The sequence below is a fragment of the Oryza brachyantha genome, chromosome 1, assembly GCF_000231095.2.
Source record: "Oryza brachyantha chromosome 1, ObraRS2, whole genome shotgun sequence".
Taxonomy (NCBI): domain Eukaryota; kingdom Viridiplantae; phylum Streptophyta; class Magnoliopsida; order Poales; family Poaceae; genus Oryza; species Oryza brachyantha.
Genome location: NC_023163.2, coordinates 1,344,240 through 1,358,282, shown reverse-complemented (window position 1 = coordinate 1,358,282; position 14,043 = coordinate 1,344,240). Strand labels below are relative to the sequence as shown.

General features: G+C 40.6%; 2 protein-coding genes across 2 annotated transcripts; both read left to right on the top strand.

The window, feature by feature from the left end:
* Positions 1-608: 608 nt before the first annotated feature.
* LOC102706058 (zinc finger protein GIS3-like) lies at positions 609-1,897 on the top strand. Its single transcript, XM_040530024.1, has one exon. The coding sequence runs from the start codon at positions 758-760 to the stop codon at positions 1,556-1,558; it is 801 nt and encodes a 266-aa protein (XP_040385958.1). The 5' UTR covers positions 609-757; the 3' UTR covers positions 1,559-1,897.
* Positions 1,898-9,066: 7,169 nt separating this feature from the next.
* LOC102719804 (mediator of RNA polymerase II transcription subunit 22a-like) lies at positions 9,067-11,600 on the top strand. Its single transcript, XM_015839295.2, has 4 exons — positions 9,067-9,247; positions 9,337-9,402; positions 10,398-10,632; positions 11,486-11,600. Exons 1-3 carry the CDS (start codon positions 9,092-9,094, stop codon positions 10,629-10,631), a joined length of 456 nt encoding a protein of 151 aa, XP_015694781.2. The 5' UTR covers positions 9,067-9,091; the 3' UTR covers position 10,632; positions 11,486-11,600.
* Positions 11,601-14,043: the final 2,443 nt, after the last annotated feature.

Here is a 14,043-nt window from a genome sequence, read left to right as displayed (position 1 = left end):
TATGTATCTAAATCCTATCATGCGTGTGCCTCTAGCTCGGTATATAGTACTCCTTTTTATACGACGCCGTTGATTTTTAGGTACATGTTTAACAATTTGTCTTATTTAAAAAATTATATAATTATTAATTATTTTATTATAATATGATTTATTATTATAGAAACTTTAATTATGCATTATAATTTGTATATTTGGATATAAATTTTAAATAAGACGAATGGTCAAACGTGATTCTAAGAATCAACGGTGTCATACATGGAAATATGGAGAGAGTAACAAATCAACGAGGAAAGATGAGCACATAAAATACTGCAACATGGAGCCGGGACAAGCGCAATCAAGACCTCGACCTGTCTCTTGTGTGACCTGTTGATCGATCTGCTGCTTCTCCTGTTCATCACACCAACAACTACTACTGCTAATCTGCAATCCCTCTCTCTCTAAAGTGCAAGATGGATATAAAATTGGGTGCCTGTGTACATGCTGCTTGTATTCAAATGATCATTCATTCACTTGCAGCCTAGCTAGGATCGGAGCTCCATGTTATATCCATTCGCCTGTGCTCTCTCCTGCAGCTCCAGGTGTTATATATACTGCCCCTTCTCACCTGACACAGCTCCAACCCATGCACATCGATCCAACTTAATTTGACAGCAACTCGATCGATCACTGCTCCTCTCTTAGTTCTCTTCTTCTGTAGCAAGTACCACCACTGGCAAAGCTACGACTGTGCGAGCTTGCAGCTGAGTACTCAGTCATGAGCATGACGAGCCCCAGACTAAAGCTCTTCGGCTTCCACGTCTCCGAGGAGGAGACGACGGAGCACGAGCTCGAACAGGAGCAGTACGAGGCCGAGCCGGAGAACGCGCCGGTCTGCGGCAACGGCGGCGGAGGCGGCGGGTCGGACTCGTCCTCGTCGTCTACAACGACCACCACGGCCACGGCGGGCGGCGACGGGCGGAGGTACGAGTGCCAGTACTGCTGCCGCGAGTTCGCCAACTCGCAGGCGCTCGGCGGCCACCAGAACGCGCACAAGAAGGAGAGGCAGCAGCTCAAGCGGGCGCAGCTGCAGGCGGCGGCCGCGGCGGCCGGCCGGGTCGCCGGCGGCGCCACTGCGCTCTACCCTCGCGCCAACCCGATGGTGTCCGCCTTCGCTCCGACCCCGCACCTCCTCGGCGGCGGCGAAGCGGGGCCCACGAGCTGGGTCTACTTCTCCCCACGCGCCGCCGCCGTCGCCGGCGGGGCGCAGGGGCAGCAGTTCCACGTTTCCCACGGCTGCGTATTCCCCTCCCGCGCCGGTCCTGCCGCCGTGACCGCCTCGCCGGCCGTGTTCTCGTACACCCCGGCGGCCTCTGCCGCCGCCGCCGCCGCCGCTGCGGCGCCCTACGTGACGGACGACCATCACGGACGGAGGATCCACGCCAGCTCTGCGGCCAGCCTCGCGAGATATCCCGGCATGGCCGGGCCAGCGATGGTGGTGGCAGAACCGGTGGCCGCCGTGCCGGAGGACACCCTGGGGCTTGACCTCCAGCTCAGCCTTGCACCCGCCGGCTTGTGACTTCTCTCCACCGGCCGCTTGCGTTTGCGTCGTCGTCGACGTCGATCCACCACGACCGCGCGCGCGAGAGAGCTATAGCTAGCTACTGTTAATTACTATGGTAAAAAATGGAATTAATTACCTACTAGCTTCCTACGTCCGTACTAAGATCACTCCCTGGCTAGGTAATTAGCACTAGTACTACTACTTATTAAGAGTAAATTAAGTATTTTTAGCTTCTTGGACTTGGAGAGCTGCATGTAAGCCGCCTGTAACTCCTGTTCATGTTCAGCTTATTGATATGCATGATTTCAGAGAGATCAATGACCATGAACCCCATGTAAATTTCTGCCCAATTTTCAGACGAAATTTCGACCTATTTTTTGGTTGATCAATATGTGTGTGAACGCATGCAATTAAATTATAGTCGATGTGTTTGGTTTTTTTAGTTAAGAGTTAAGGAGGCAATTAAGCAAGCAATCTAATTGGGCGTGCATATGTACACATAAGCAATGTAATTAACCCTTTTGTGTACGTTCGAGTGCTCCCTGAGTCAGTTTTCCTCTTTCTTTTTTTCTGATGCCACCACCTTAGACTTTGCCCCCTTTATATGTTTTACTCCATTAATTAATCATCATTTTTTTCAACATGCATGGCTTGTGTTCTACTAATTAAGAAGACTAATCAAGCACTAAGATCTTTTTCTAGAGTTAACCCCTGGCCCCCAAAATCTGTTACTTTTGCACGTAATCAGTTACTGAAAGCTACCGCATATCCTAGATTAATTATTACAGCTTACAGTGAGCAGCCAGCGCAATTCGCAGAAAAACAAAGTTTAATTTTGTACTAGTGTACAACACATGGGTGAATTAGCTGGTAGGTTAACTAATTATCACAGCAAGTTGAGATAATGCAGATGCATGAATGCGTATGGATGATTGCAATTGGAGGGATGCATATGCATGCAATGCAAAGCACCAAAGTAGCTAGAGATAAAATGTTGAAGGGCGCACCAAAGGTGATGTAACAATCTTGTTCCGTGTGCAACAACCTAGCTACTAACAAAATAAATAGAATAATAATAATGGTAATAAAAAAAAAGGCATTACCTGTTCATGCCCAAGTTGTGTTTCACCGGTTGATTCATCATCATAGTTCAGTGCTTGTGCATGGGTACTGTTCAGTTCAGGCATACGTGTCGACGACATGCAACCGATGAGCTTGGCAAAGATGACGCATGCACTACACATATACGCATGCATGCAACACATGTCACCTTTTTTTAATCTAGAAACTAATTAAAATGACTAGGAGTACAAATTATATATATATATATATATATATATATATATATATATATATATAAAAGTAAGATTCTACCTCTGTCTCTAAATGTTTGATGCCATAGATTTTTTATACGTGTTTGACTATTCGTCTTATTAAAAAAATTGTCAAATATGTAAAGCTATATATATACATAAAAATATATTTAACAATACACGAAATGATATAAGATAATTAATAATTAAGTAAACTTTTAAATAAGACAAACAGTCAAATATATATAAAACACTAACGACGTCGAACATTTAGGATCGAAAGCATGGTTGAGTGAATGAGTTAGGAGATGAGCAAAGTCCATTAAGGTGCTCTCAAGTCGCAAACAGAGGCCGGGGATTTTCTTTTTATGGTAATGTCCGGCGAATCCCTGCATAGAGATTCTGGTGGGCCCCACGCCCCTACGCACCGCCCGAACCCTGTCCGTCTCGGCCACGTAAGCTATGCCCTATATCCAAAATAAACCGGCCCTCCACGTTTCGGGCTCCGATTGGACCGACTCCGCCCAATGGTACCTCGACACGTGTCCTGCACTCTGTGCCGTCCGATTGGCCGCCTCAGCTACAGCAGCCAATGGGGATCCGGCTTGTGCTGCTTTAATCCAAGGGTTTTTGTGTTTTGTTTAGTACGTGTGACAGAGGTTTAATTGGTACTAATATTTAGTTAACTTTGTAGGCATCACTAAACTAATTAAGATTAGCCTAGTCAACATATGCACAGTGGGAGACACTTCAGGGGACGGATGATGATAGATCATCCTAAGATCCGTATCGCTTATATTATGCAGGTTTACCCGCTTTTAGCCTTGTTTATTTTCTACTCGCCCACCAGCTGTCATGCGTGGTCTCATTGGTCCCCTCTTCCTTCTTCCATCCCTTTTATCCCGCCCCTGGAGACCGTATTATAAGACAAAACTATCGGTGATATATTGCATTCTACAAATAATTTAATTATCGGTAGTTACGTGCGCACAAGTTTTTTTTTCTACCATATATGCTAGGTTCACCAGTTAGCGAGGTGCTCCAGAGCTAGAGTCCATAGAAAACACCACTAGTTAATTTGTGTGCCTAGCATAATTATTAATTTGTTTGAGACGACGGACTCTTACCAAAAACTCGCATCGCATTCAGATCGATACGAGTGGATTATGCTAATTTAAACTATAGAGGGTTAACTCTATTCGAAGCTAATAAAATACTATACAGGGTTAATTGTATAATGCCCTACACAGGTCATTATGCAGTCACTTCACTTAGCAGAGCATCATCATATATAAAAATAATCGCCATCCAGCTGCTATAATTGTACGGGATGCATGTAGAAGGGTTTTGATAGGATGTCTCCAGACAAGCAACTAGCTTAGTTTAATATATAATTAATCCTAGTTAATCTAATAGTCCTTGTCAGAGGGGGTGTAGTGTATGCACCACAGCACCAGCTCAGTCTAGTCGACAAATCTATAGCTGACAAAAAAACTGCAAATATATTCACCCCCTCTACATCTCTCTAATTAATTGGCTCAGTCTAGTTAAGCAGTCTTGAAAAATATCAAATAAACCAATCATAATTAAACAAGTTCAATTGAGGGATGTCATCATCTTTTCTCGAAGATTACTGGCTAATTAATTGGCTACGAAATGCATGAGATGGGACTACTGGTAATCTAGGCTTGCATCATCTTGGGATCTTGTGTTGCTTGTGGGTTTAGTTAATTGGTGGCCCAAGTACACGTAGGTATAGGTCTTTTAATAAAAAGACAATAAGCTGTAGGTGACGCATGGCGAGTCCTGTCTAGTGCAGAGAGAAAAATTCATTCTATATCTCTCCCTGGAAGTTCAGACCAAGCAAGTTAATTGCACTTTGAAAGAGTTAGCGGGCCATTATTAATTTGTTAATTGGATTCAATTGTTTGATGACTAGAAACGAAGATGAGCTACATAGGTTTTGGTTTGAATATCTGCACAAGATCAGGAAGAAATTTCTAGCTAAGAAGATAGCTGCTAGATGAAAGAGATGTCCAAATTAACACCTAATTAATTAATTTGTTTGAAGTGATATGCGATTAATCATCTTCTAGAATGGCGATGTATGCATGTGTGGGGCCAGATTGGCAACTTCTTAGGGTTCAAGTTGCCAAATTCTTGTTCTAAGTGATGTGATGTGAAAGGTGATGTAAAGCTAGGCATGCTGATAAACATATTGCGCCGGTAGGTTTCTATCCTGATATATATCAACTCGGACTTGTCCTTCTTCTTCCTGTCTCGATTTTCTGATGCAATTGTAATCTTCAAAGCACCGAATAATTAAGCATTTAATCTGTACCATTTAGTCCACCAGCGTACGCTTGATTTGAAGACTAATTTAGTCCTTCATGGAGTACTGCAAAAAGCTTGCTTTCACTAGGCCCATAATTATTGCCCTTTAAGAAATTATTTTTTGCCAGAATTAAGCAGCACTCATCAGTAACCGTTGTACTTTGCCAGAATACTTATCAGTAGAGCTCAACAATTGCTAGCTAAGGTTTTTGGAATTATTGGTAATTAATTGTTTGGTCTTCCTCTGATTTGAGAAATGAGTGTTCAGTGTTTCTAATTAATTGCTTCCACCCCTGGAAACATGTTTGCCCATTTGCAATTGCCACCTCTTTCTGTCGAGAGACCGAGCTTGCAATGCACGTGATAGAAAAAAAAATGGTCTCTGATCACTTTCTTTTATATATATATATGCAGAGATGAACCCTCGTACGTACTATTTATATTCAGTTTCAGGGATCGCTTTGTCAGGGTTAACAGATATAAAATCCAATTTGGTGGTACTAAACATTCCTCCGTGAGCGAAGACGCACAATGAGTACGATTCCTTTTGGACTGTGCATTGTCCAGTTTCATCAGCTTTTGTTTGGAACAGAAATGCAGGGGACTAATGCGATCTGCTTCCTGGCATGCTGCAAGAGATGGATATGTCGTAGGATGAACTGCTTCATGTAAGATTACATGTTACATGCTCTTAGTGGTTCATATATATATATATATATATATATATATATATAACTGCAAAAGGTTGATCTGTAGAATATGTTACTACACAGAACAAATTCTTCACTACTAGTTTGACATATAATTTAAAATTTCCTTACAAGTGGAAGGCATAGTTCCAAAGGTCAATAATTGATCACCATTGCACATTGTTTTGTTGTGAAAAGGTGCTCTCTTTTGAAAGAAGGAGACATAACAAACTGAATGACCACCAAACAACATTTTCTCAAAGGCTTTCTTGAACCATACTTGTAATAAGTTGGACACCCAACCACTGGAAGCAATGAGTTGATGAACCATCATATTTCCCAACAAACTAGCTATGTTGAATTGATACCCTTATTACCACAAGGCACCTAGCAAAAAAATATTTTTTTGACCCCTAGGAGTAAAGGCTAAAGAATTAATGCTAGCTAAAACCTTTGGCCTGAGGCCCATGTGAGTCACCATCACCAAGATGTCCCAACTACAAACAAGATCTCAAAAGGGGAGATTTGAAAACACTTTTGTTATGATCTCACTTGAGTCCTTGCATTGATGTAATTTATGTCAAGAAAACCTTATCTCCAATGGAACGTGATTAGGTCGTGTGCCCTACCCTGCCTCTAATTGTTTTATAGGGCTTCTCTCAACTTGATTATTATGCGCCGAAAGATTGCATCTTGTGTGGTTTTTGGAGAGCTCAAATATGCTACAAGTATATATTGTGGCGTTCCCAATTTTGGGCAAGCATCTTAGTTGGCATGCAGCATGCATCCTCTAGTGGAACCAGGACATAAGGAAAAAAGCACATCAAATTAGGCTTTGACAAACGTGGATGCATTTGTTGATTGATCCATCTATTTGTCTCCTCTATATAGTCACGATGGTTATTAGTGTTATTATGCTATTATTGACCAATTTGGCTTGTAGAATTGCTTGATGACATGAAAGGAGAGTTGTCGAAAAGGACCATCCAGGAGAAAAGTCTTCAGGATAGAACATAACTCCTTTTTTTATTAATTGAATAGAACACAACTCTTCTTTAGTTACTGAATAGAACATAACTCCTTTTTTAATTACTGGATATAACACAACTCTTCAATATTCTACATTATTTTACTGTCAAATTTAGAGGTAGTTCTAACATAAAACTGTAGTTGCTGCATCATAGAGTACTTCAGAGTATTAAGAAAAACTAGTTAGAATGACATTAATGTGTACTAAGGTCTACAAATATACTATTTATATGTATGAAATAAAATTTAAATAGAGCTAGCTAGACCAACACTGTCTGCTTGTCAAGAGAAAAGAAACATCCATGGCTGCGGTGCACTAAGCATGGAATTCCATTAGGGAAGCTTGGAAAACAACTTTGCTTCTTGTTCCGGAGTTCATCAATCCCCCCTCTTTTAGAGGGTCCTGGAGCTAGCAAGTCTAGAATTGAAGCAATGGAGTCAATGTCTCCTCCAGATCGAATCATGGAAGACATTAGGGCATCGATCATGCTAGCTCAAGTGCAAGAAGTCCCTGCGTTTTGGTAGTGGCCGGGGCCCCTGTGGCATGGCACCAACCAGTCACAAATCAACAAGTAGAGCCAATGTTTTAGTAGCCCTAGGAGTGAGTGCTATGATTAGAAGGAAGATGCCATGCTTAAGCTAGCAGCTGACACCTTGACATGGATAGAGTAGCAGCATATATAGGGGAGATCGAGGATAAAAGTGCACAACTATGGTGGACTGCTGATCATTTGGTCTGATGAAAGCTTGCCCACTTTATTGGTATCTGTACTTTGCCTTTCATTTCACTTGGGAGCCTGCAGTTTTTCTGGTATTAGCTAAGCTATGCTCCTCTTTTCCACAAAGGCTTTGTGCTCAAGTTCAACTGGTGAGTTTTCATTGGCTGGGAGAGTACTTGACAAGTCTTCAGATTAAAAATACCTTTCTATGTTCAACTCCAGTAATTAAGATAATGTTTCATGGATGATGTGTGTCAGCAAGTGTGAATTTTGGCCTACTTCAATTAATTAGCTTTCAGTTGGCCAAGCACTTTGACAGTGCCCTCCACCCTGGCAAATTAACTCTGAATTTGTCCTGCAATGCAATCTGATCCAAGACCCTAGTTAGTTGCTGATGCGATTATAATTAATTCTAGATTAGCTAGGCACTGAGTTAGTTATAAAAACCATGCACATAGAGCTGAAATGTTTAAGTGTAGCACATGCATGCTAAGTGCTGTAGGTTCCACGTTTTAAGTAGATGGGTCCAAACACTATAGCTTGGCTCATTAAGCAACAAAGCTATCTCATTATTGAGCTGCTTTCTAATGTACTGAGAGCTAGCTAGGTCAGCTACTGATGGAGTCAGTAACTGTGCTAAATTAGCTAGCTAAGTGTGGTGGTGTACGTTGATTACCTTACCACTTGCTACGCACAAGTACTTAATTAGGTAGGTTTGTTAGTCATCAGATGTAGGCAGGCATCTAATTAATGGTGATTGTCGGTCGGAGCTAGCTAGGTAGCAAGGTGGTAGCCACCATCATCGATTAAAAAACACAACTTGAGTTACTTACAAGGCAGATGAACAACAGTGACGTGCTTGATGGTAAACCTGACGTTGAGGGAGGGACATGATGCAGCACCAACAAGAAACAGCAGATCAGCTGCAGCTGCAGCTGCAACAGCAAAATTCAGGGTTCATTCTTCAGACAGACAGAGATGGGGAAAGGGGAGGGAACAAGAAAGCAAAAGGAAGCGAGATCGATGGATCGAAAGGCGAGAAAAAGGGGGCTGCGAAAGGAATCGGAGCAAAGCTGGTGTCAACTCCTGTTCCTGATTCTTTTCTATTCCCATCCACCATCAGGAAAAAAAAAATACACATCCTAGTCGGTCTAATACTCATCTTGTTTGATGCATCAGATCAGCCAATGTAGGGCCATGCCTTGTGTGAAAGAATCTGCTGTTTTTTCTTGCATCTTTCTGGCCTTGATGGAACCAATTCTGTTCATCGAATTTGGTCAGGTTCAGAAACAATTCTGCTCCAGATTTCAGACAACGCATTCTGATATGTTGGGCCTTTGGTCGGCCCAATGACGCAATCCTCAATTCATTTTATGGGCCTTATGAAAGCCCACGAGCTGATGATATCAAGTGGGCCCGCATCGGATTCTTCTCGCCGTCTCCGAGCAGCCAGCCCAAAGAGCGATGAGCAAGGCAGGGGGCAACGCCGGCGCGGCGGCGGGGCCGACGGCGGCGGCCGCGGCGGCCGCGGTGCAGAAGCAGAAGACGCTCCTGCAGAAGGCCGACGCCGACGTCTCCAGTCTCGTCGACAACTTCTCCGCCCTCATCAACATCGCGCGCGTACGCCCCTCCCCTTCTTCGAATCCCCCGCCCCGTCTCCCTCCTCCTTGGTGTCGTACCAAACCCTAACCCCATCATGCTCTTCTCAGGTCAACGACCCGCCCGTGCGCAACTCGCAGGAGGCCTTCCAGATGGACATGCGCGGCGCTCGCATGGTACAGACTCGCTTGCTGCCCATAGGCTGTTCCATGATTCGTTTCTTCTTGTTGTGTTTAAAACTTTAAATCATGCCCTAGTACTGCCTAAATGAGCTTGCTTTAGAGCTAGGATGTCCTAAATTTTAGTGTTGCCATCACATTTGCTTTACCATTTGGATGGAGAATGGGGATGTTCCATTGATTTCTCTTACCTAATAGTAGAGGAGACAATTGGTGTGTAAGGAGAAAGAACTGAGGAATTACTTGCTCAATTTGGTGTTACTATTGTATTAAGAGTCAAATTGAGCCATGGCATGCCTCCCTTGTGAATCCTATTTCCAACAGCAAACAGCTTATAAGTTGACCTGTAAATCCTCCTTCCGACAACAAAAAACTTAGAACTTGGGAGGATTTAGGAGTTATAGTATTGATTGCTTCACTTCAGGCACATGCTGATCTAATTAGGGAAAGCAACTAGAAGGCAACTGTGGTTGTGAGATCTAAGTTAATAGTGCAAACAAGCTTGGGTAGATATCACTGTGTTTAATCTGACAAGGCTATTGCCCCAAAATACAACATCTGGAAGGGTTAGTGCAAACAAGGATGTTATTTTAGAGATGGGACTTGATATTAGAGAACTGTAGGGATGTTATCTGGCTTAGGATGAAAATGCAGTACATAAGAAATCGGGCATCAGGGATTGGCTAGTTAAAAGTTCAAGCAAGAAACTAACTCTATTCATGCAGAGTAAGATTCAAAAGGGGATATTATAATTTGGACATGGCTGTGGATCGACAAGAATCTACCTCACACATGAATGGCCTTTGGTTATCCATATACTTTCCAGTGTATCTTCTATATTAACATACTGCAACCACACATTCTACAAACTATACATTTTTTTATATAATTGGGAGCTAGTTCTAGAAAATCATGATAACTAGCAATCAGAACTGTTTAGCAAGTGCATTGAATATGTAATTTCAGTTTACATGTCCTATCATGATTTTCAGGTGCATTCAGCAGATTCTCTGTTGAAACTAGTTTCAGAGCTTAAGAGGACAGCTATCTTTTCTGGGCTTGCTTCATTAACTGAAAATGTGGATAGGCGGATTGAGGTCCTTAGTCAGCAAGCTGAGGGAACAGAGAGGATGCTGGAGAGAATTGGACAGGAGGCAGCCGGAAGCCTCAAGGAGTTGGAGGCCCATTACTACTCATCTGTTGTGCGGACACCACCCTATGAATGAGGTAAGCTCTACCTTTCTCTGAGTGAAAATCTCTTCCCTTTAATTTCTGTAGGCATGTAATTGTTTACGATACTAAAGTTAGGTGTCAATTCGTGGCCAGTTCCTTACAATTTTCAGTCAGAGATCTTGACTGATGAAAATGTACATAAATTGATATTCAAACCATAGCATTTAGTTGTGTATAATGTTGGAATTCTTGCACGATAGTCAAGTTAGTGAATATCGAATGACTGTCCGCTGCCTCCATAAGAAATACTTTGTTGGTGAACATAAGCAACATCTAATGGCCATTTACATGCAGTCATGATAAATACTACTACATCCATCCCAAATATAGCTAATTCTTGAGTACAAGGTTGTTTATAGTGATGGAATGCCCAAAATAGAAGCGTGCTCCCATTTGAGTTTGAGCATGCCAGGTCGCCCACGCAGTTCTCGACTTTTGAATTCCACGGGTCATCTTAAACCTATCAGTTACCCACCTCCCAGTACTAACAATGACAATTAATGAAGGGTAATCTAGTCGTTTTACCTCATTAATCTTCATGAAAAACTCCAGAAGTACCTAGATAGTTTGAGTGCAAAAGGATTGCCTGATGAAATTAGCAAGTACCTAGATAATTAGCAAGTACCTAGATAGATTCGCTGCAAAAGGATTAAATTACTCAAACTCTTAAGGCAGCTGAGGCTATCAAAAACTTTACTTTGTTTGGCTTTTAGATGTGACCATATATGTTCTTTTTGATATGAAATTGACTAATGACTAATTGGTAAAAAATGGTTAATTCTTACAAGTCTACGTGCATTGTAGTAGAAAAGCATCTACTTATTTAGCGTCTTTACTACGATTTCAGGAGTATCCCTTCTGAACAGGGTGGACTTGCAGTAGCGACAATGACATGTTCAGTGTATCTTGTGTAAAATCACATTAAGTTATTGAGTCAAGAACAAAGTTGCTAATTTTTCCAACTTTCTTGTATTATTAGCTGTTGGGATACCTTTCTGGTATCTACTTTCTTTGCCTTCTAGCTCCTACATAAGCGAGGCAGTTTACTTTCTTACGGCTGTGTAATTTTCTCTATGTTTGCTGAACTGACTAGCATGTGCTGCAGCCTTTACCTTTAGGGAACTTGTCTAACACCCCCACCTTTTCGCTTATGCTCCTGCTTATAAGATAAAATTTAAAATTTTAACCTTAAATTTAAAGTTTTTTATCATAATTTATTTTTCAGCATTTGCTTTTAGATCAATAGAACATGATATAAAAGTTTAATTCATATTATTTTTGTTTATAAATATATCGTTTGACTTTTTTTCTTTAGAAAAAGGAAAAGATGACGCCCTAAGCATAATAGCACGAAAACACATCAGCTTGGACTATTTCATCTCATCTTTTGAATTTTCAACCTTAAATTTAGAGTTGATTTTGACTCTTGGGACGTCCTCCTGTCTCGTCAAATGTCAGTTCCAAACACTTCTCTCAGCTGTGACGAGTATCATCTTTGCGGGTGTTTTTGCCGGGGTGCGTTTAGATTCCAAAAATTTTGGAATAAATATTACGTCAGATGTTTGATTAGATATCGGAAGGGGTTTTTAGACACAAATGAAAAAAACAAATTACAGATTTCGCCAAGAAACTACAAGACGAATCTTTTGAGCCGTCATTAGCACATGCTAGTTACTGTAGCACTTATGGCTAATTATGACCTAACTAGGCTCAAAAGATTTATCTCACGATTTCTCCCATAACTGTGCAATTAGTTTTTTTTCATCTATATTTAATGTTCTATTTATATGAAACTTTTTGGTAACTAAACCGGGCCTGAATCCTATTCATCAATAACGAAGCTGGAAACCTATTACGTAGTGTAGTACTAGGATGTCCTTGCATATCCCAGTACTGTCGAGTCTGTCTTGGTCAGGAAGAAAAACATCGATTTTGTAGTTATTCATCGTAGCAACAGAGTGAATAGGAATTTATGCTATATCGAATCACTGTTTGTTTTACTACGACAATCAGTCTTTGTTTGTTCATCATAGACCAGACGGTTAAAAACATCCCAAAGACATGGTATTGTGCGCCTCTACCAGAGGATCCGGGTCCGTCCCACTAGCCTAGTAAAATTCTTAGCTGTATCACGACTATCTTTGTTCTGCTCCTAGTAGATCCGGCTGATTATTTTTAACACAACCATCTGTTCATGGACTAGCACATGAGATCTGAGGAATGGAGTCAATGCCTCAGTGGCCCCATTGTTCTGGAGACTCCAACTTGGTGTTGTTGATAGAGTAGAGAAATACTTACTTCTCGAACTACTTAAACGGTTTTTTTTTTCAAAAAATTTCTGCATAGAAGTTCATCAAATTTTCAAAAAATTTCTGCATAGAAGTTCATCAAATTATATTTCTAAAATATATTTTTAACTTTATAGTAGGTAATTCTATCTTTTATATTATTAAAAACAATAAATAATAGTATGTCCATGTGCTCTAATAGACCAGAATTGTATGATTGAGAATAGGCTGAGATGGTAAATTAAAAGTAAAGCGTCAGATCCTGTGGTTGTGAGAAGAGATGGAAAGGAGACAACTTCGTTTGTAAATACTTTATCCGTTCTAAAACATAGTCAACTATACGTTATACGTTCTTTGAGATGCTACCTTAATCAATAATATTTATATAAAAATATTATTTGAAATTAAAAATCATACTATTATAGTTTATTTAATGATGGATCTAGTAACATCATTTTTGTGTGATTGATTTTTATTTTTAATTAATATTTAGAATTTAAAATGTTTGTTTAGTACTATTTTAAGAGCAAAATCTACAAAACTATATGTACTTCTATCAAGTTACCCAAAATTACAGATTTAAATTTATGTATCATAAAACTATATATTTAACAGTAAATTTCTTAGAAAACAATAGATTCAAAATTTTGTTCAACAAAACTACAGATTTAGTGGTGAAACACCTGCATGTTTTAGAGTCCACTTTGAACTTTTTTTTAGTTACACAAGTTATAGTTTTTGGATATAATTAATGTTAAATTTGTGATACAAAGCCTTAAATTTGTAGATTTGACAAAAATGGTTTTAATATCTAGTTTTATGATTTACGCCTTTAAATCTGTATTCTTATAATAGTTTGATCGAACTATTGATAGTTTTATGAGATTTACTCTTATTTATGAAGATATATATATTGTAGAACAGAACAATGGTTCTCTAGATATTCACACTATTTGAGCAGAAATGGTCACTTTTCCCATTCCAATGGTTCGACGAATCGATCGTGACGTAACTCAAATCTAGGTTCATAGCGCTTAAATAGGAGATCGAAGTAACCAATGCTATTACTGAGCACCGTGAGTTGTGGCCACGCACCGGTGCCCGATGGATTTACATC

What these genes read in the sequence shown, in the direction of transcription:
- LOC102706058 (XM_040530024.1), top strand. Translation starts at nt 758, where the DNA reads ATGAGCATGACGAGCCCCAGACTAAAGCTCTTCGGCTTCCACGTCTCC.
- LOC102719804 (XM_015839295.2), top strand. Translation starts at nt 9,092, where the DNA reads ATGAGCAAGGCAGGGGGCAACGCCGGCGCGGCGGCGGGGCCGACGGCG. An exon ending in CCCTCATCAACATCGCGCGC is followed by an intron (nt 9,248 to 9,336) that starts GTACGCCCCTCC and finishes TGCTCTTCTCAG; the next exon opens with GTCAACGACCCGCCCGTGCG. An exon ending in ACATGCGCGGCGCTCGCATG is followed by an intron (nt 9,403 to 10,397) that starts GTACAGACTCGC and finishes CATGATTTTCAG; the next exon opens with GTGCATTCAGCAGATTCTCT.